Source organism: Arvicola amphibius, chromosome 6 (genome assembly GCF_903992535.2).
Source record: "Arvicola amphibius chromosome 6, mArvAmp1.2, whole genome shotgun sequence".
Classification (NCBI taxonomy): Eukaryota; Metazoa; Chordata; class Mammalia; order Rodentia; family Cricetidae; genus Arvicola; species Arvicola amphibius.
This window is the reverse complement of record NC_052052.2, coordinates 33,404,774-33,427,448: the sequence shown is the minus strand read 5'-3', so window position 1 is coordinate 33,427,448 and position 22,675 is coordinate 33,404,774. Positions and strand designations below refer to the sequence as shown.

Genomic DNA, 22,675 nt, shown 5'->3' with positions numbered 1-22,675 from the left:
AGATGTATAGTTCTGAAAGTGGCTTGCACTGCACTTCCTACTTACTCAGGTAACAATATATCCTTCTGGGGTCTTTGATGGAGTTAAAGACTAGATAGCTATAGTTAAAATTTTCCTTAGTTATGATAGAAGGTAAATTAGGTACAAAACTTTGGACTTATCAAGACATGATAGATAATAGAGTAATTTCTCCAAATTTGCCAAATGCAAAAGAAGTGGAGATTGTAAATGTAGTTCATTTTATTCTTTTTTTTTTTTTTAGATAGGGTTTTTCTGTGTAGCTTTGGAGCCTGTCCTGGAACTCACTATGTAGACCAGGCGGCCTCAAACTCACAAAGATTCACCTGCCTCTGCCTCCTGAGTGCTGGGATTAAAGGCAGGCGTCATCACCACCCAGCACGTAAATGTAATTCTTATTTGATAACTGTTCTTAGTGTGTAAAGTTTTACTATGTTAAAGTTAAAAACCTTTCTTTTTATTTAGACAAAAGGGAGAAATGTTGTGGAATATTTCTTTAACTAGGCAAAGATGTGTTACATTTATGTTGAAGAATTTTTTTAACTATGAAAAGATGTGTTGCATTTGTTTCACCTTGCCTGCCTAAGATACCTGATTAGTCTATTAAAAAGCTGAATGGCCAATAGCTAGGCAAGGAAGAGATAGACAGGGCTGGCAGGCAGAGAGAATAAGTAGGAGGAGGAATCTAGGCTTGGGAGAGAATGAGGGAGAAAGAGATGGAGATGCCTGGGGCCAGCCAGGAGGAAGCCGGGAAAGTACGACATACAGAATGAAAGAAAGGTAAAAAACCCCAAGGCAAAGTGTAGATGAAGAGAAACAGGTTAAGTTAAAAAAAAATCTAGCCAGAAACAAACCTAAACAAATGGTGAACATTCATAACTAATAATAAGTCTCTGTGTCATGATTTGGAGGCTGACAGTCTGAGAAAACCTGCTACACTATTATTATTATAAATTATTATTATTATTATTATCATGATGATGATGATGACAGGGTCTTGTGTTACTCAGGTTGTCCTCAAACTTACTGTATAGCTGAGGATGAATTTGAACTTCTGATCCTTCTGCCTTTACCTCCCAGCTGCTGGGATTGCAGGCATGCACAAGCACATTTAGTTTTAGGGGCCATATTTTTCATCCTTCTCTCCTAACACCTTTATATATACCCAGCATGGTAGGCATTCATTAATTTAAATGATTAGTCTTTTTAAAGTTTAGCTTATGAGTGTTTTGTCTGCATGAATATCTGTGCATCACTTGTGAGTCTGGTGCCTGCAGAAGCCAAAAGAAAGTGCTGGATCTCCTGGAAGTGAAGTTACAGACATTTGTGAGCCATTGTGTGGGTGCTGGGAATAGAACCTGGCCCCTTCGAAAGAGCACCAACTGCTGTTAACCCACCACTATAGCCCAAGTGATACTTATTTATTTACTTTTGGTTTTTTGAGAAAGGGTCTCTCTAGGTATCCTTGGCTGTCCTGGAACTCCTTTGTAGACCAGCCTGTCCTTGAACTCACAATGATCACCCTGCCTCTGTCTCTACAGTGCTGGGATTAACGGTGTGTACCACTGTCTCAGGGTTTGAGCAAATAATGAGTCAGGGAAGCCATAAATCTGGTCTTTTGGCATGGACAGAAAAGCTCACTGAGGGAACTATACTAAATGTTTCCTGTGTGCCTAGTTGTCCTTTGACAGCTTTTGCTTTCGGCAGGGTGGGTGCTGTCCACTCCAACCAAGTTCTGGGAGATGTGGTGTCCACAGGCTGGCACACCCAGGCTGGCACACCCAGGACCTACCGTAGCTTTCACAGATGAGTTCCTTGTACTTCCTGCCAGTATTTGCAATAATCTGAAGTAGTTTGATGGATTCCTTTTTGTCCTCTTCCTTGATTTTCTCTAGGCCAAGTATTTCCAAGAGTGTTAGGACACCTCCAATCTCAAGAAATTCTATTAGGTACCGATTGCTGTCCAGAGAGGAGACCATAAAAACAAGATGTTTGAGGGGCTGTGTAGTTGGCATTTTCTTTGGGCTGCAAACCAGCTTCCCAACTAAAGATACGGAGACTTGCTGTGAATTATGAGTGCTCAACCTTAGCTTAGTCTTGTCCCAGTAGCTCTTTTAGCTTAATTTAACCTGTTCCTATTCATCTGCATTTTTGCCTCAGGCTTTTTATTCTTTCATTCTGTGTGTCCTACTTCCCTGCTTCCTCTGTGTCTGACTGACTGGCCCCTGGTGTCTTCCTGGCATCTCTTTTCTTTCTTTTCCAGAGCCTAAATTCCTCTTCCTACTTACTTTCCCTGCCCGAAAGTCCTCCTATATCTCCTCCCTTCCTATTGGCTGCTCAGCTTTTTACTAGACCAATCAGGTGCCTTAGGCAGGCAAGGTAAAACAGCAACACATCTTTACATAATTAAACAAATATTCCACAACATAAACACATGTAATACATCTCTATGTAGTTAAACAAATGCAATACATCTTTGCATAGTTAAACAAATATTCTGCAACAGGGCTCCTTAACACTGAACTGAAGGCACCCGAGGAAAAGATACCGTCTTCACAAACTTGCCTCCAACCCAGGAGATGTCCACAGAGACATAATTGTTTGGACTTTTACAAACTATATAATATATAAAAGCATATCATAATATATAAGTATTAGAATAGATGTGTGTGTGTGTGTGTGTGTGTATGTATGTATGCATATACAGGAAGTCACTTTATAGGCCAGGCTGCCCTCAAACTCAGAGATCTAACTCCCTCCACCTCCCAAATGCTGGGGTCAAAGGTGTGTGCCAAAACCACCCAGCTATATATTTGTTTAGATTAACTCACCATACTGTCTTGAACTTACTATCCTGCCTCAGCTGCTGGAGACACTGAGATTGCAAGCATGTGCTTCTGTGCCCAGCCAAGAAAATGCTGGAACTAAATCCAACAGGCATTCTTGGCTTTGTCTCTTTCTAGTCTCTGTGTCTGCCCTCCTGCTTTTTTTGGACCGGGTCTCACTATGTAGACTAGGACTGCTATACAGATCAAGATGGTCTTGAATTTGCAGAAGCCCCTGCTTCCTGCCTACTGGGATTAAAGGTGTGAGCTCCCACAGTTGGCCAGCACCCTCTCCTCCTTTCTCTCTCCCCTCTCCCTCCCCTTTCCCTTTCCTTATTCCCAGGCCTCTTCTTTCTATAATGGCACTTAATTGTCCTCTGATGAATCATGCTTCCTCTACTCAAGGGCCATGTGGATTTGGTGGGCAAACACGTGACAGGGGATGCCATCCTTCTGACATCCTTCTGCAGAAGGCAGGTCAAATGACCTATGCCGGTTCGCCTAGACCTCATGGGAATAGATACACTCCCTTGAAGGTGTAATTGAGCTACAGGGGATGGTTTCTGGAGGGTCTGAGGACCCCAGTACACAGACGCCTCTGAATACAGGGACTGAGTGAGAAAAGAGAGGGATAAAGAGACGAAACTCTGGAGAACTCAGTAAAACTCCTGGGCCTGATCAGGCCTGAACTATGTACATCCACCCTCTGGGCTTTTTCAGCTAAGTGAGCCAATAAATCCCCCATTCCCTAGTCTAGTATAAATGTGGTTTTTATTTTACTTTTAAAAAATATATAATACTCAACCAACAGGGTGCTAACTAGGGAAGGGCCAATGGGAAACAAGATAGAGGAGCAACTAGAGCAGAATCCCAGTCATCTCTGAGCCCCTCCCAAGGACTTTGATACACCTGCTGGTACCTAGAACCTGTGGCCCCAAGTGGACTGAATACACCATGAGCCTGATTTGCGGCTGAGACCAGAGTCTCTTTGGAATAGGACGCACCTGCTCACAGCAGACAAGAAGATGCCAATGGACCTCAGGATCTTCTCTAGATCCAAGCCAGTCATATAGCTGCAGCAGCGTTAAGGAATGCGCCCAGGCGGCTTTCCACTTGGCCTGATTCCTAGTACTATTGCCCAGGGCCCAGGATGAGCAAGCGGCTGACATGTGCCCTTGAGGGGAACCCCTGGCTGAAGGGCAGAGCTAGAACATTGTGTATTGGGGTGCTGGGGTGTGACCTACTTCCCCGCTCTCTAAGAAGTCCCTCCAGGACAATAAAGCCATCTGGGCTCTACAGACTCCCTAGGGAGCAAAGAGGTTCCCATAAGTCCAAGTGTGTGGAGAAAACCAATGGTCCAACTTCTCAAGCCTCTCAGGACCACAGCTCGGGTCTCAGCACAGCTCATGATGTTAGGCCTCATTCTTAGATGTCTACCAGGAATTAGCTTCAGCTGGGCACGGTGGCGCACACCTTTAATTCCAGCACTTGGAAGGCAGAGGCAGGTGGATTTCTGGGAGTTCAAGGCCAGCCTGGTCTACAGAGTGAGTTCCAGGACAGCTAGGGCTACACAGAGAAACCCTATCCCCCAAAAAACAAAACAAAAAACAAACAACAACAAAGAATTAGCTTTATTGTTAATTCTCCATTCTGTACTTGCTCAAAGTTTTACACTGGAGGTCACCATCCTTATGAAGAATTGCACGGCTTCCTAATAAGAATAACAGGAAATGGAGGAAAAATTAAACTCTGATTTAAAACAGCCTCAGCATTTAATGTTATTTTTTAATGTGAGCCTTTGCAAAAAGCCTCGCTGTAATAAAGCATCCGAAGCACGCTTCGGCTCAGATGCAAGGTATGAAATCAAGCCACAGCAGAAAGGGAGCCAGTCAACAATTACTAGGCTCATAACACATCACAGGCTCTTAGAACACTTAAGAAATTAGCTGGAATTATTGCAGTTCATGAGGATGACTGAGAGCCTCCAGGACTGGTACGGGCTAATGTAATGGGCTGGAGGTAATGGTGCTTTGTTTGGGGGGGGGGTTGTGAGGCAAATTATCTCTGCTGCACCCCAGTTCCCAGGATGCCAATAGAAGGAGAGACAGATTGGCTCATTAGAAAAGGCTTTTTACTGCAAAAACAGTGTTTGCTCTGAAGCCAGGCTCCCCTGCCTGTTGCTCTCATAGCTTGGGCCAGGCATCTCCTTATTGTCACATTGTCCCTCTCTTCATCCCGATCCCCTTCCCGTTCCTGCCTCTTTGTCTGAAGTTACTAGCTAGGCTGACCAGCATCTGGCATCTTCTTTTCCCTGTGTCCCAGGCTAGTCTTGATTTCAGTCAGTTACTATACATGCTTGTCTTCCCTCCCTCCTCCTTTTCCCTTCTCTTTTTCTTCCCTTTCTTCTTCCCTCCCTCTCTCCCTTCTTTTTGAAAGGGTCTTGTTATGTAGCCCAGGCTAGTCTGGAACTCAAGATGGTCCTCCTTCAGCACCCCGAATGCTGGCAGTTAACAGTATCACTATCTTTGAATAAATCACGGGTTGTACTGATCTGTTATAGGAGTTTAAGAGCAACAAGCCTGTTTAGGCTTATGTGGTCAGTTTTGCAAAGGATGGCGATGTTATACCGGTTTGTTTTCCTTCCAGGCGGATAACTGGAGGAGTTGGTGGGAGGAACCTTTAATTGACTATACTGTCACTTTTACTGGGCTACTCCTAATGGCAGGATCACCAAAAGGGTAAGCTATGGATGAGTCTTGTGTAGAAATGGGGTCTATGGACAGTCATCCTGTCAACAGTGGCTCGGTGTCCTCTAAACGGCAGACGCATGACGTGTGGAGAAGGCACGAGGCCCAGTGTTAAATGCACTGACTACAAAGGAGAAGAGGGAGCAGAGGGCACGCCCCTTAGAAGCACGACAGACCCTGCAGCAGAGGCAGAGAAGCCCGTGGTGACAGGAGGAGAACAAGGAGAAGAGGGCTTCAGAGGGGCAGTGGACAGGGTTAGCTGTGCACTCCTCAAACCCCACCCAGCACGAGGGCAGCAGCCACACAGCAAGCTCCTGGCTGGAAAAGGGGAAAGGAGGAACCGTGGCTGTTGCACAGGGGTTGAAACTAGGCAAGGTGAGGGACATACAGAAGCTTAAAAGGGCACAAAAACCAATTCCAAAATCAAATCCACCATGTTTCTTCTTTCAGACAGGCAGATTGAACTGCTGAGCTTGCTATATGGCAGAAGATGACCCTGAATTCCTGATCCTCCTCCTCCGTTTTCCAAGTTCCAGGGTTACAGACATTTGTCCGCAGGCCTCACTCGCTTTGCTCTCTTCCCTTCTCTTTGACATCATCAAATCCTACTTCAACATAAGACTCAGAACACTGACATCAAGGTCAAGTGTGGGTTGGCACTCACATACATAATCCCAGTGCTTGGTGAAGGGGGCAAGAAGAGTTGCACAAGTTCCAGGTCAGCCTGGACTACATAACGAGATCCAGGCCAGACAGAGTAATACAGGGAGACCTTGTCTCAAAACAAAACAAACCCAAGTCAAAAAAGTTAGCAGAAAGCTCATGATAAAGTATCAAGGTTTCAAATGAAGCCAGTGTCGGGGCAGGTACCTCCCTCGCCTCTCCCTGTGGTCCCAGGAAATGCTGAGACAAACAAGGGAGACAGAGTCTAGACTTGACACAAAGTGGCCGCCGACAACTGGTGAGGTTAATGTTTAGTTGTGGGGCAGAAGCCAGAGCTCAGGGGCTGATGTTTCCCATGCGGGACAGCTCTACCACCAAACTCCACTCAATTCCTGCAAAATGCCTGCGTTTGCTGAGATGCTGTGGGAACACCTGGCCTGAGTTGCCAGGGTGCTAAGTCAGAAAAGAGGGCAGGCTGAGAAAGCACACACCTAGAATTCCAGCACTTGAAAGGCCAGGAGTTCAAGGTTATTATTGGTGTGCTCGCTAGTTTTTAATGTCAACCTGATACATTTCTGGACATCTGGGAAGAAAGAATCATAACTGAGAAAATGCCTCCACTGGACTGGCTGTAGGCAAACCTGCAGGGCATTGTCTTGGTTGCTGACTGATGGGGGAAGGCCCAGCTCACTGTGGGAGGGGCCACCCCTGAACTGGGGTTCCCAGATGGTGGAAGAAAGCAGGCTGAATAAGCCATGGAGAGCCAGCCAGTAAGCAGTGCTATCCCATGGCCGCTGCTTCCGTTCCTGCCACCAGGAACCTTCCTGAGATCCTGCCCTGAATTCCCCAGATGAGAGACTATCAGCTACAAAGTGAACTAAACCCTTTCCTCCCAGGTGTTCCCAGGGCGGTGTTTTATCACGGCAATAGAAACCCTAACACTGGGCCACACAGCACGTCAAGGCCAGCTTGGGTCGTGTGAGACCTTGTCACAATAAATAAATAAATAAATAAATAAATAAATAAATGAAAAAATCAAGGAACGCGGCAGGGTTAAACCCTCTTGTCTGCTAACTAAGCTTCTGATAAGGTGTGAGGCTGACTGGCAATTTGCATTTAATTAAAAGGAAGAAGGAATTAAGATATAAGATAGAGGGGCTCACAGAAGAGGAGAGTGTTCAGAAAAAAAGAAAAATACCTAACAGAAAGGTCTGCAGGGGGCCGGGGTGGATCTCAGTGGCGGGGAGTTTGCTGAGCATGTGTAAGGTCCTGGGTTCGAGCCCCAGCTCGGGGAGAAGAGGTCTGCAGAGATCCACTGGGAGCAGACTCTCTCAGAACACAGCTTCAGTTTGCCCACTGTCAGCAACGGCAACCCGGCTGTTTCCCGTGGCTCTGCCTCCAGGACCCCAAACTGCACAGGTGCTGCAACTTGTCCCCAAACGATTTTTTAAATGCTTACTTATGTATTTTATATATGAGTGTTTTGTCTGCATGTGTGCTCACACACCAGAAGAGGGCATCAGATCCCACTATAGAGGAGTGTGAGCCACTATGTGGTTACTGGGATTTGAACCCAGGACTTCTAGAAGAGCAGTCGGTGCTCTTGATTGAAGGGGCACCTCTTTTTATATTTTCTTCCCACTCACCTAGTTTCCTAAACCAGAAATGTAAGAGCTCGCCTGTGGCATGAGCAGAGCCAGTAGCTGGGTATCTCTAGGTTTAAAGCTCAGATTCAGGAAGGAAACTGGAGACTCTTCCAGCTGGCATCATAATAATGGATTTGATTATTCAGGGAGAAAGAGAATGGAGTGAGCACAGACAAGGCAGGGGACAGAGGCTCGAGTAACACCAGGAATTAAGGAAGGAAGGCCGAGGGTCAGCCAGAAACAGAGAGAAAGCACGAGAGCCAACTCACAGGCAGCAAGGGAAGGGTTTTGAGAGGTGGGACGGGGTGACTGGCAGAAGCCATCAAGAGGTCATGTATGAGGAATGAGGATGTGGCCACTGGGCTCGGCAGTCAGAGAACCTCGCTGGTGGAGCCGGGAGCGGAAGTGAGGCTGCAGTGGGAGACAGGGAGACACGGTGACCTTTTCAGCTGGCTTCATCGTGAAGGGGAAGGGCTGGGTGAGCTCAGGGTTGAGGCTAGGATTTAATTTTCATTTTTAGAGTTAATGCCAGGCACGGTGATGCCCATCTGTGGTCCTTCACACAGGTGGCAGAGGCAGAAGGGTCAGGACATATTGAGCAATATGATATTTGAGGCTGTCCTGGGCTACAGAAGACTCTGATCTCCCCCCAAAAGGGATGGGGTGGGGCTGGAAAAATGGCTCAGAGGACCCAGGCTCCATTCCTGGCACCCTCATGGTGGTTTACAGTTATCTGTGACTCCACTTCCACATGATCTGACGCCTTCTTCTGGCCTTTGAGGGCACTAGGTACACATGTGGTACACAGGCATACATACAGCCAGGATACATACACACAGACACACACACACTAATAATAAAATATGAGGAATAAATTGGTGATAAAGAAAATGAAAAAGATGTAATACTAAAAACAAAGTCCCTAGGGAAGAGTCAAGTATAGAATAAACATAACTAGCTGCCCCAAGCCTCAGGAGGCAAACAGAGGTAAGAAGAATAAGAATACACTTTAGAAAGACAGAAAGTCAATAGAATTCTTGACTTTGGAATTTTTTTTAAATCATTTTCAGTTTTTCTCCCCCCTGCCCCCCCCCCCCCCCCGACAGGGTTTCCCTGTAGCTTTGGAGCCTGTCCTGGAACTCGCTCTGTAGACCAGGCTGGCTTTGAACTCACAGAGATCCGCCTTCTCTGCCTCCCAAGTGCTGGGATTAAAGGTGTGCACCACCACCACCCGGCTATTCTTTTCAGTTCTAAAATATTGGACCCAAGAGAAAAACTTCCTCAACTACACATACTGTTTTCTCTCTTTGAGTGACTCCCCACTTCTCAGCAGTTCAGCAAAGGATACGTGATTCTAAGCCAGGTGGTCAACCGTATGAGGAACAAGCTGGCTCCCTGGGAAAACTCCAGCTCCAGCTCAGGGCCAGTCTTCCCTTCGTTGGTTTCGATGAACTTGGTAAGAATCTGCGTTCTCAGGCCTTTGCCAGCATTGTCCCACTCTTGCAGAAAACTCAGGAGGCGGCTGATTGCCGCCTGCTCCTTTATAGAAGTCATGTTCCACCAGTCCCGACGCTGACTACAAGGTACAGAAAATGAGGCGCCACAATGTTTAGAACCACGTGACCTTGTGGGCTGCACTTGACTACTGGTCTGCTGCAGGCTAGGGGGCCTTTGCGCTGATGGACATACGTGCAGAAGCCACGCTACGTGGCTGAGGGCGTGGCTCACTGCAGTGCTTGCAGGAGCCTCTAAGGGCCATCCCTAGCACTACACAGAACAAAACGAGTGAATGGGTGATGGCTGGGGCTGTAGCTCACAGGCAGAGTACTTACTGAGCATGTGCAAGATCCTGGGTTTGATCTCCAACACTAGGGGAAAAAAATCCATTCTCGGAATGGCTACCTGCTACATGAGCAGGCAGGTTTTAGCCAAGCTGTAATGGGCTCAAAATATCGTGGTGGCCCAGCAGTGACACAAAGTTACTTCTAGACACTGAGGCAGGAGGAGGAGGATTTCCAAGACAGCATGGGCTGAAGCTGAGAGAGAGGCTGTTTCAACAACGACATTGTACAGCAGGCTGACCTAGAACTCAGAGATCTGCCTGTCTCTGCTTCCCGGTGGTCGGACGGTGCCACAGTGCTTGCTTTATTTATTTATTTTTAATATTTATTTATTATGTATACAATATTCAGTCTGTGTGTGTGCCTGCAGGCTAGAAGAGGGCACCAGACCTCACTACAGATGATTGTGAGCAACCATGTGGTTGCTGGGAATTGAACTCAGGACCTTTGGAAGAGCAGGCAATGCTCTTAACCGCTGAGCCATCTCTCCAGCCCTGCTTGCTTTATTTTTTGAGACAAAGTCTTGCTACTTAGTCCAGACTGGCCTTGAACTCCTAACAAACCTCCTGCCTCAACCTCCTGAGTGCTGGATTACAGGAGTTCAGTTAAACATGTGTGTAAAATATGTGTATGTCGGTGTGCACATGTGTGTGAACATGCATGTGTTGGTGTGCACACACTGTGTTGACATGCATATATGTTTGTTGGTGTGCACACACATGAGGACATGCATGTGTATATGTATGTTAGCGTGCATGCATGTGTGAACATGCATGTGGGTATGTTGATGTGCACATGTGTAAGGACTGTAGGAGACAGCCATGAGAAAGAGAGCACCCAAAGGAAGTTCTTTACTTCCAGCCATTATCACCTGCCAGTGTAGGACTCAGCCATGGTAAGCTTAATGGAGGCCTGAGTCTCAGTAGTTTACCCTGAAGCAATACCTGGCTGCAGGAAGGACCACAAACTGAGATTACCTGAGCACCACCCAAGAATAGACCATCCAAAGGAAATGCCTAACGTTCCAACTGTTGTAGATAGGATCACCTTCCAGCACACACTCACCAGGACACCCCTAGACAAATGTCAGCCAATCTGGGGTCCTGAACCCTAGAAATCCCTCACCCCCACCTTTACTACTATAAAACCCAACTCTAACTCCGCTTGGGCTCTCCGATTATTCCAGTACACACTGATTATTATTATTATTCCAAATTGGACACACAGAGAGACCGAATTTGCAAACTTGTATAAAATAAAGGCTCTTTGCTTTTACATATGGAACTCGGTCTCCTTGTTGATTTTTGGGGGACTTTGTGGATCTGGGCATAACATGGATGGACATGCATGTGTGTATGTTGGTATGTGTACATGTGTGAAAACATGCATGTGGAGGTTCGAGATTGGTGTTTGATATCTTCCTTAATTGCGCTTTACCTTAGTATTACATTTTTATTTTTATTTTTTGAGATAGATTCTCATTATTTAGGCTTGGCTGACTTGGAACTCACTCAGGAGACCAGGCTGGCTTCTAACACACAGAGATCAGCCTGCCTCTGCCTCCTGAGTGCTGAGATAAATGGTGTGTGCTACCAGGCCTGACCCTGACACCTTATTTTTTGATATAGGATTTTTTCACTGAACCTGGAACTCACCAGCTTGGCTAGACTGGCTGGCCATGAAGTTCCAGGAATACACTTGCCTTGGCAACCACCCAGTGACGGCTTTATAGACAAGGTTTACCATGCCTGGCATCTCCATGAAGGCCAGAAAAGAGGAATCCAGGGTTGTAGGGGAGAAGGTGTTTGCTAAAAGCCCCAGTGTCTCTCAGAGCGCATTTCAAGCAGGTGGGAGACTGGGGTCTTTTGAGACCCCGCCCCCTTTCTGTTGATCAGTTTAGCAAAGTTGTTATTGTTGTTGTTGTTGTTCTTTTTTTTTTTTTGGATTTTCAAGACAGAGTTTCTCTGTAACAGCTTTGATTGTCCTGGAACTCTCTTTGTAGCCCAGGCTGGCCTCAAACTCACAGAGATCCGCCTACTTCTGTGCCTCCTGAGTGTTGGGATTAAAAGCATGTGCCACTACTGCCTGGCTGGCAAAGTTCTTCTTAACCTTGCATGCAAGGCATTTATTCTAACTCTTTAAAACAACGCAAAGTAAAGTTAGTAGGAAGAACAACTTCTTATTCCGTAGCTGGATTAATGGGCTGTGGTCTGTAGGAGCCTGTGTCCTTGGGAGAGTGTTTGCAGTGGGGGGAGGGAAGGTTTAAAATAAACCCGTTTCCCAAAAACAGTTGTGATTGAAAGTGTTATTATCCATAACAAACGTTAGAGCTGATGGGATGGAGGCATGCGTGGTGCTTTTGTCTGACAGACAAGTGAAAGTCATATTTCACATTATCATGGGGTTTTCTGTGATTTACAGAATATTTGTGAAACATTACTTGCGGTGGCCATGATTGATATGGAGGGAACAGCTTGTGTGTAGGGGAGATGTGTATTTCACATAGACTGTTCAACATGAAATTTACAGTCCCATAAAGTGCTCCTACATCTTCGCCAGAGATCTAGTTAAAAGGACTTTACAGTCTGAAACATCCTAAAATTGATTCTAAATTAACGTTTCCTCACATGTATTTGAGATATTGATGGGGTCCTGCTATCAGGCTTTTATTAGGGAGCAATAATCTCAGGCAGGCTGAGACAGACGTACATACATACCAACCTCCACTACTCCCCAGAGGACACGGGGTCTGTGCTCCTGGGAAGGGCGCCCACGCAGCTTCAGGAAGACTCCAGAGGGTCCAATCAGCCTTTAGAACTGGGGGGAATAAGAGTGGGCCAACTTAAACACAAAAATGTCACCAAACCCTCATGGGATGCCATCAATTATGGCAAAGTCTATTGCAGTCGGAGGCATAAAGATACTGTCATAGGCTGCAGCCACCTTCAACAGTCAAACTGACCTTAAGAAGATGGGGACCCCAGAGTGGAGGGGAGGAGACACCAGCATTAACCTTATCAGGATGGATTCTTCATAGGGTCAGAACTCGAATGCTATCAGAGAAGCACCCAGCTGTTCTGGGGTAGGAAACTCCAGGCAGGATGCTCCACAGGATGGCGCTCACTCTTGCCTTCTGTTCTCCTTTCCTTTCTCTTTGCTTTTCCTTCCTCTGAGAAAGAATGATGTTGCCTCGGCTGACCTCAAACATGGCCTTCTTTTGCCCAGCACACCTAACTTTAATTTTTATGTGTGCAGGGAAGGCCGATCGAGTAACTCTCTACAGGGTGTTGTGGGAGGCGAGAGGTGCATGCAGCCTCGCCAGGGCCCTGGAGGCACTCCTGGAGAGGGACAGGAGGCTTGGAACCAGACTGGGCTCCAGTCTGTGAACTCAAAGCAACACGCTGCCTCTTCCCTACCTCCCTCCACAGGCGACAGTCATTTTCAGCTCTTCTGGTATTTTCTTCCATGTTTCTAAATAACAAATGCACATGCAACTTATATGAGCTGACTTGTGTTTCCATCAGTCACAAATATTGAAATCCCAAATCCCCACCATGACCTTGCTTGGAGGGAAGGTCTGTGTGTATACACAAGCGCGTGCCAGTGTGCAGACGTCGACAGTCTGCAGACAAGGTGAACCTTGGATGTCATCCCTCAGATGAGTTCTCTCGCTCTCTCGGGTCTCACCAACAAGGCAAGGCTTGCTTTACTGACTGACCAGAATCATTTGTCTCTGCTGCATTACAAGAATGACAGTGTGTCTGGCTTTCTCTTCCTTCTGGGTTTCCTCTGTCTCCTCTTTAAATGTGGACACCATGGATTGAACTCAGGTCTTTATGCCTGTGAAGCGAACACTTTACCAACTGAGCTCTTTCTGGCCCTGACAGTGTAGAGTGGGGTCATTTTTACAAGAACAGATCAGGGCTGGGTGTGGTGGTGCACGTCTTTAATCCCAACTCTTGAGAAGCAGAGGCAGGTGGATCTCTGTGAGTTCAAAGCTAGTCTGGTCTACAGAGTGAGTTTCAGACCAGCCAGGGCTATATAGTGAGTCCGTGTCACAGAAAAAAAAAAAAAAAAAAAAAAAAAAAAAAAAAGAATGGTTGGGCGGTGGTGGCTCACGTCTTTAATCCCAGCCCTCGGGAGACAGAGGCAAGCAGAGCTTTGTGAGTTCGAGGCCAGCCTGGTCTACAAGAGCTAGTTCCAGGACAGCTAGGGCTATTACACAGAGAAACCCTGCCTCTAAAAACAAAAAACAAAAAAATAAACAAAAAAGAGTAGCCAGTGGTCGTCACCTCTGAGCCATGGCTCCACTTCCATTCCTGTTGTTTAACCTACCCAGCCCGCGGTTCTTTGTCATGGTAGCCTCAGCAAACTGATACACTACTAATACTTGATTTGTCAATCCTGAACAAAATTTATTATTTATCATTCTGGCGGATGAGGAATTAGTTCTCTTGAAGCGCTCCAACCCTCCCTTTCCTTGTGCCCATCCTCACAATATAATTTCCCACAATTTACAGTTAAATCAATAGTGTTTACATTATTGACCAAGTAAATAAACTCTTCAGCTAAGCAATAAAATACTATTACATTTTCTTTCCGTACGACTTGGCTTTTACCAAGAGTCAATCACGACCGCTTTGCTTCCATCATTTAGTTCTAATTATCCGCAATGATTTGCCCCGCAAGTGTTCCATATGTAGCAGTAGTTTTTTCTAAATGTTCAGCCCACAGCTGACTAGTGTCTGCTTCTCCCCGGAGGCCTGTGTCCATAGACCTCTTTCTCCTTCAGGTGGGGCTGGGGACGCAGCCTGGTGTAGAAATGCTGCCTCGGGGTTTCCTTCTGCCTCTCTTCATTGTAGCATGGAACACCTTGCTCCTTGATTCCCTCCCTTGTTTTACTGGAGCATGTTCTCTAGTGGCATCTGTAGGTGTGTCCCAAAAATCTGCTAACACCTCCTCTATTGGAGGCTACCCCTATTGGACAGCCTGGGTGTAATGACTCCGTGTAACAAAGCCTCCCCTTTGCTTCCCCGAGTAAGTCTGATGTCTTTCTGATTCCTGCCTGAGCCCTGGTGGTGCTCCAATCCTGGATTTTAAAATCTTTTCTGCAACTGTGCGCTGGGGATGGAGCTCAGCAGTGGAGCACTGATCTGAGCATGCGTGAGCCCTGTTTGAATAGCCGGCCCTGGGGGGGACAGACACAGATCTTAATGGGCACAAGGTATGGGGACAGCACAGGGCCTTCTCTTTATTGTATTAAAGAACCTGGCTGGGCAGCAGCGATAAACGCCTTTAATCCCAGTAGTCAGGAGGCGGAGGAAGGTGGACTTCTGTGAGTTTGAAGCAGGCTTGGAAATCTCTTGATTATTGCCTACAAGGGCTGGAATATGGGGCTGGAGAGATGGCCCAGTTGTTAAAAGTGCTTGGCGTTCTTTCAGAGGACCCGAGTGCAGTTCCCAGAGCCCATGTCGGGCAGTTTCCAACTGCTTGTAACTACAGCCTTTTAGGCCAACCTGGTCTACAAGAGCTAGTTCCAGGACAGCTAGGGCTGTTACACAGAGAAACCCTAACTTGAAAAGAAGGAGGAGGAGGAGGAGGAGGAGGAGGAGGAGGAGGAGGAGGAGGAGGAGATGAAGACAGAGAGGGAGGGGAGGAGGGAGGGGGAGGGGAGGAGCTGGGTACCTACATGGTGGCTCACAACCTTCTGTAACTCCATTTCCAGGGAACCTGCCATCCTTTTCTGGCCTCCACAGACACCAGGCATGCACATAGGCACAAACATACATATGGGCAAAATATTCGTACACATAAAACAGCAAAAAACCCCTTTAGAATAAGTAAGTAACTAATAAGATTCTTGAAGAGGCAAGACTGGAGGTGGGTACCAGCTCAGAAGCCATGCTCAGGGCACCAAGCAGAAGGCAGAGGCAGAACTGCGGCTCAGGAACAAACAGGACTGGCAACTGGCTGTGGAGGATGAAAGAAAGGGAGGAGCCAAGCAGGCTGACAGGGAACACAGGGCCCTTTAGACGGAACCCCCCCTCCCCACCTCTCCATTTTGCTTTGCAGTTCTGGGAATAGAATGTAGGGCCACTTTCAAGGTGGCTAATACCATACCACTGAGATACACTTCCTGTAGCCCAGGCTAGCCTCAACTTACTATGTAGCAGAGGATGACCCTGAACATGCTCACACACACCATACACACATGGGCGATAATAATAATAAATAAACTTTAAAAGAGGTCCCGACCTGACCCTATCACCACCCAGTTCATATGACTAGACCTGCAGTTCTCAGTCTCCCAGGCCCTTCCATGGCTCTCAGTGCTGTCCTGACACCAGGAGTGACCAGCTTCTTTTTTGGCAAAACCCTCGGGCCACTTTGGGCTCTTGTCTCTGTGGTCCTTTCTTCACCTTTCTCCCTGTGCTGTCAAAATGAACCCTCCTCTCGCTGGAGGCTGAGCTCAAGGGGAGATGTTGGTTTCCCTGTCCCCATGTCCCAGGGCAGGTGGCATAAAATAGATGTTTAACGAATGCCTGCTGGCTGATGACAAACCAGCCAGCTCTTCTTTTGGTGGTTGCATCTGAATGTCCATGCTATGTAGGTACATAAAACTACCACCTTCTCAACGCTGTGCTGTGCAGAGTGGAGAAAGCTCCAGCCCAGGAGGCCAGTGTGAGGTCTATGAGGCATTTTACGGCAACGACAGGGACAGCGATGCCAGCCGCGGTGCCACCCTTGGACACTAAGGACAGGGATTTGGTGCCATGAACGGTCAGTTAAATTGTAATTGGAGAGAGCTGTTCTTCTGAAAACCATAATGTTCTTTAGTTGCGGCCAAATGGCATCCAAGAAGGGGAGAAAAAAAATTTTGAAACATCAAAGAAATCATTTTCAATTTGGTGTTCACAAGCAGAGATTCTAACGATCAGTAGAAATGAGAAGCAAACAAATTAGCACTAATGGAAAATGGCTTTTGGAAAAGAGGATTTAATTTATAGTCAGCCGATCGTGGCATGCAGCGGGCAATAAAAGTCAGCTTCAGCAGCTTGCCCCGAGCTGGAGCTCGCGTGGCATGCCAGAGGAAAATGTCTGACGGCATCAATGCTCACTGGAACCTCCTGTGAGTGGCAGCCAATTACAGCCGTCATTATTTTACCTTGGAGAGAAAATGGTGTGAGAAATCATAGTACATGAAATTAAAACCCAGATTAGAAACCTTCGTCCAAATCGTTTGTGGCCTTCTAACCTTGGCAAAGTCTCCTACAGAAATGACCAGCCGACATGCCTGTCTTCTTCCCAGAACCGACTCTTCCATCTCCTCTCACCATCAGCGGTGACTAACAAGTGGGGGTCTTTTTTTTTTTTTTTTTTTTTTTGTCTTGTTTTGGTTTTTTTGAGACAGGGTTTCTCTGTAACTTTGGTGCCTGTCCTGGAACTAGCTCTTGTAGACCAGGCTGGCCTCAAACTCACAGAGATCTGCCTACCTCTGCTTCCCGAGTGCTGGGATTACAGGTGGGCACCACCACCATGCAGCTTATAAATGGGGTCTTATTCACCAATCATTTTGACGATAGCTGAAAGGTCCTTCAAGCAAGCAAACCAAAATCACAAGATTTCAAAATCCAGCTCCCAAGCGAAGTCAGAGGTCCTTAGCCACACTCAAAAGGAAGCTACCAACTATCAACAACTAAGAGAAGCCAGGCCTGTAACCCCAGCACCTAAGAAATTGAGGCAGGGGAAGCACTGTAAACTCGAGGCTACTCTGGGCTATGTAGCAAGTAACAGGCCATCCAGGACAACACAGCAAGATCCTGTCTCAAAAACACTAACCAATCCAAATAAATAACAAACAAAAAAGAGCTCACGCTGTCTTGTTCCTAGATTAAATTTCTCAGAGTGCTCTGCTTGCCAGTTCCTTCCCCAAAATTCATAAAGCACATCTATAAAAGCAAGAAACCGCTAAGACATGGTTATCAGCCGGGCTCGCACTCCCCAGGGTCCCTCACAGACAAGGGGGTCACCGGCTCCCATTCCTGGGGGTTTCACAGGGCAGAATGAAACAGGGCCTTCCCCTTGGAGATGGCTCCCTTCCTCACTCTCAGCTTTTATGCAGAGATAGCAAGTCATGTGTGCTGGCTGGTTTTATGTCAACTTGACACAAGCTAGAGACATCTGAGAGGAGGGAATCTCAGTTGAGAAAAGGCCTCCCTAAGATCCAGCTGTAGAGCATTTTCTTAATTAGTGATTGATGGAGGTGGGTGATTGTGGGTGGGGCCATCCCTGGGCTGATGGTCCTGGGTACCGTAAGAAAGCAGAACGGGCAAGCCATGGAGAGCAAGCCAAAAAGAAGTGCCCCTTCGTGGCTTCTGCATTAGCTTCTGCTGCTAGGTTCTTGTCCTGTGAGAGTTCCTGCCCTCACTGCTTTTGATGATGACCTGTGATACGGAACTGTGAGTGAAATAAACCCTTTCCTCCCCAAGTTGCTTTTGGTCATGCTGTTTCATCACAGCAATGGTGACCCTGACAAAGCCACTGTGTGTCACTCAAAGATGCAAACATACTTTGAGAAACATGTTCAGAAATGGGTCCTTGGGTGAAGGCCACAGACTATATGGTATGGCCTGATGCTACGAGGCTACACATCTATATAGCACGCTACCACACTAGCCATAGGTAACATAACACACGAATCGCTGCATAGCTGAACATTGAAAGGTACAGCGAAAATATACGAAGGGTTGGAGAGATGGTCCCGCAGCCAAGAGCCCTTTTCCAAGGATCTCAGTTCAGTTTCCAGTACCCACGAGGTGGCTAGTAACCACCCATAACTCCAGTTCAGGAGATGGATGATCTTCTGACCTCTACAGGCACCAGACATGCAGGTGATACACACATGTGCATGTGGGCACAACACTTATATACATAAAATAAGTGGCCAAAAGGCTGGAAATGTAGTTCAATGGCATCGTACCTGCTTTAGTATGTGTGAGGCCCTGGGCTTGATACCATAGCCATAAAAAATAAAAAAGATTAAAAATATAATGCACCTGTATAGGGCATATCCTAATGGAGTCTTAAGAGCCCAGGTTGTTTTATGTAAGGCTGTAAGTAGAGCGGGAGTGAAGGCCTAAGATGTTACTGTATGTTATGCTGATTTTTATTTATTTATTTATTTATTTATTTATTTATTTATTTATTTATTCATTCATTCATTTATTTATGAGGCAGGGTCTATGTAGCTCTAGCTGTTCTAGAACTTGCTATGTAGACCAGGCTGGTCTTGAAATCACAGAGCCATCTGCCTCTGCCTCCCTCCTGAGTGCTGGGATTAAAAATGTGTCCCACCATGCCAGGTCTGTGTGTAGATTTTATAAGTACCACATTCTGGGCGCTATTACATGTATAAATATTTTTATTTCTTTACTTTAAAACAAAAAACCAAACAAAAATAAAAGGTGTGGTAGCTTAGAGGCCTGGTGAGCAGAGTCCTGGGAAATGGTGGAACCCTTCGGGAGGTGGCCCTGGTAGGAAGAGGTTAAGCACCAGTGCCTGCTGTTGATGGGGATGCTGGGACCCCAGGCTGCTGCTTCTCTCTTCCATTCCTTGGGGTGAGCAGCTTGCACTGTAACGTTCTCCCCATCCTGATCTTCTGCCTGCCACAGGCCCAGGAGCAAAGAGGCTGATCCCGGCTGGAACCTCTGGAGCCATGAGTCACAATAAACCTTTATTTAAGTTGCTTCTCTCAGACATTTTGCTACAAAATATTTTGTTACTTGTCCAACACACTTTGCTTACTGTTACTTGTTTGTTTTTGAAGCAGAGTCTCTTTACATAGACCTGACTATACTGAAATTCACTATGTAGATGAGGCTGGCCTGGAACTTTCAGTTCTGTGGGTTCCTCTCTCAGTACTGGTATTAAAGGCATGTAACACCCTGCTTACTGATACTTTATAGACACAACTTCAGCTCTTTTTAATTTTTTTTCTGACTCTTTTTAAAGACAGGGACTCATATAGCCCAGGCTTGCCTCAGACTCCCTATGTGGGGGAGGATAACCATGAATGTTCTTTGCACATGTGTATTTGTGGTGTGTGCATGCATGTTTGCATGTATGTGGATATGTGTATGTGGTGACGATGAGTGTCTTTTATTGCTCCCCACTTTATCGAAACAGGGTTTCTCGATGAACTGAGAGCTTGCCAATTCTAGTTAGTATACCTAGTCAGGTTCCCCCAGGTATTCTGGGTAGTATACCTGGCCAGGTTCCATACTCCTGCTAGCATGGCCCACTAAGCTCCAACTTCCTGCTCTCCCCACCAGCAGCAAGGTCAGGCCTCTCACAGCAATACCAGTGCTGCTCCCTGGTACCAACTTCGGCCCTACTCAGTGTTCCATTGCTGTAAAGAGACCATGACCACGGCAGCTTTTGTAAAGGAAAGCACTTAATTGGGGCTGGCTTACAGTTCAGAGGTTAGTTCATTAGCAGCATGGCAGGGAACATGGGGGTGTGCAAGCAGACATGGTGCTGGAGAAGTAGCTGAGAGTTCTGCATCTGGATCCACCACACTGGGTGTCTTTATCTCTCTCCACCTTTTTATTCCTTTGCGTTTTTTGTTTTGTTTTGTTTTGTTTTGTTTTAGAGACAGGGTTTCTTTGTGTAGCCCTGGCTGTCCTGGAACTCGCTCTGGCTGCAAACTCACAGAGATCCTTTATATTCTTTTTTATATTAATTTGTTATTAGTTGTAGATTTTACCTGGGCCCTGGGCATTCAAGCTGGTTCCTCATGCTCAGCCGGGAAACACTTTCCTGGCTGAGTCATCTCCCCAGCCACCCCTCAACTCGTTAAAGTGAGAGTTTTCATGGGGGGGGCACACTCTTACTTGCCCTCTCTCCCCTTTAGTTTATCTTTTACCTCTTCGCTTGGTCTCTCCCATCTGAACAAAAGCTGATAGCTCTAGAAGTTGCAAATAAATGTCCAAATGCCTTGAAAGTAATCCACCTCCCCTTTTCCCCTTTAAGACAAGTCTCAGATAGGTCAGGCTAGCCTGGAACTCATCACATAGCTGAGGACGGCCTTGAAACATTCAGCTTCCTGGCCCCACCTCTCAAATGCTGGGATTACAGGCTCTATCACCATACCTGTTGCCTCCCGTCCGCTTCTCAAGCCGCTGAATCTTTGCTTACTGAAACAGCACTGGCAAAGATCACTAGCAACTTCCTCGTTTGTGCATCCAGTGTTATCTTTGAGATTTTATTTGCCTTATTAATCACCTGCTCTCAACACTTCCTTCCTTGACTTCCAACCCCTAGGCTACCTACCAAGAGCTTTTCCTATCACTCAACAACTTATTTTTTTCTTAAATTAATTTATTTTTATTTTGCGTACATTGGTGTTTTCTCTGCATGCATACCTGTATGAGGGTGTTGGATCCCCTGGAACTAGAGTTACAGCGATGAGCTGCCATGTGGGAGCTGAAAATTGAACCAGGGTCCTCTGGAAGAACAGCCCGTGCTCTTAAATGTTGAACCATCTCTCCAGCCCCCTCAAACAACTTCTTAACTGGTCCCTCCTTCTCCTAATCCCCAATCCAGGCTCTGCATTATACTAAAACAACTTCCTGCTGTCTTCATTGTAAATCTAAGCTCTTGTGCTCAAAACCCTTGTGCTCCAAGGTATCAGATACACTGGAAAATATACTCCCATTGGCATCATCTCTCTTCAAGTTCCAAGATGAGCTTGGCATCAGATGCTGCCCTGGGTCGCGCCTGTCCTTCCAATGTTTCTTTATTGTATTAGTCTCCCTTCTGGCCAGAAGACACTTCAAGTCATTTCTTTTTGTTCTTTTTCTTTTCTTTTCTCTCTCTTTTTTTTATTGGGGATGAGGGAATTCGAGACAGGGTTTCTCTGTAGTTTTGGGACCTGTCCTAGAACTAGCTCTTATAGCCCAGGCTGACCTCATACTCACAGAGATCCGCCTGCCTCTGCCTCCCGAGTGCTGGGTCAAGTCATTTCTTGTACTCACCCCTCACCGTTCCCTTTTAAAACTTTTCAGCTGTGAGTTCTTACCTTCCCTTTCTTCACAAGCCTTTCAAGACCCAGCTCCACAACTGTCCTGTTGTGATAAATGCTACTTCTGTTGGGGACTGAGCTCCCCCATTCCTTACTCTTAAAGTATTTATCCTCCCCCATCGGATTAGAGGTGGTGCATGCGCGGTTCTTCCTTCTCTCCCAGTAGGACCATAAAAACCAAGGCAGTAGTTCTCCACCTTCTTAATGCTGAGACCCTTTAATACAGTTCCTCATGCTGTGGTGACCCCAATCAAAAAATTATTCCGTTGCTACTCCATAACGGCAAATTTGCCACTGTTATGAATCATAATGCAAATATCTGATACGAGGGGTCGCGACCCACAGGCTGAGAACCGCTGGAGCAAAGGTTGGCGCCCAAAGGTTTGGATGTTGCCCAGTCTCTGGCACATACAGCTGTTCAGTAAATATTTACTAAATGCAAGAAGGCTGTATCCTTCTAAGCTACTAGTCATTACCTGAAGACCCTTTCCCAGTCAGGCAGCCAGTCTCCCAGGAGGGGGAGGATCGGGTCGGCACGCGCCGCCTACGCTGTTTTATTCGTTTTTCTGCCTTCAACCTGTGAACTGCTGCTGGTGATTCAGGTAGACGTAGTTAGATGTGCAAGTCCAAGTTTTTTTTAGCAGGTACGAGAAGACAAAGTTCTGAGACGCCCCGTAACACTTCAACTCTCCCACCTACTCTTACCTTCACAGGAGGGTGAGGACGCTCCGAGAGCGAGGCCCCGCTGACCAATGCTTGATATGGATCAAGAGAGTCAGCCAATTGCTGTGGGCCAAAGACAGGAGGGGAGGAGCGTGGTTGCTAGGGTCAGGCTAGTGGGTGCGACGGGTGG

At 46.6% G+C, this 22,675-nt stretch overlaps 1 protein-coding gene across 13 annotated transcripts in view; it reads right to left on the bottom strand.

Annotated features, from left to right (window-relative positions):
- Positions 1–22,647, bottom strand: part of Armh1 (armadillo like helical domain containing 1) — a 55,896-nt gene extending 33,249 nt beyond the window's left edge. For 8 of the 13 annotated variants that reach the window (XM_038332775.1, XM_038332780.1, XM_038332779.1 and 5 more), the window contains exons 1-5: positions 22,528–22,647; positions 12,462–12,557; positions 9,248–9,475; positions 3,848–3,916; positions 1,811–1,977 (exon numbers count right to left, since the gene is read on the bottom strand). In XM_038332775.1, coding sequence (XP_038188703.1) covers positions 1,811–1,977; positions 3,848–3,916; positions 9,248–9,453 — 442 coding nt within the window. In that variant the 5' untranslated portion in view covers positions 9,454–9,475; positions 12,462–12,557; positions 22,528–22,647. Of the gene's footprint in view, positions 1–1,810; positions 1,978–3,847; positions 3,917–9,247; positions 9,476–12,457; positions 12,558–22,298; positions 22,413–22,527 lie in introns of all 13 variants that reach the window. The other 5 variants (XM_038332777.1, XM_038332787.1, XM_038332776.1 and 2 more) reach the window with 5 other exon arrangements.
- Positions 22,648–22,675: the final 28 nt, after the last annotated feature.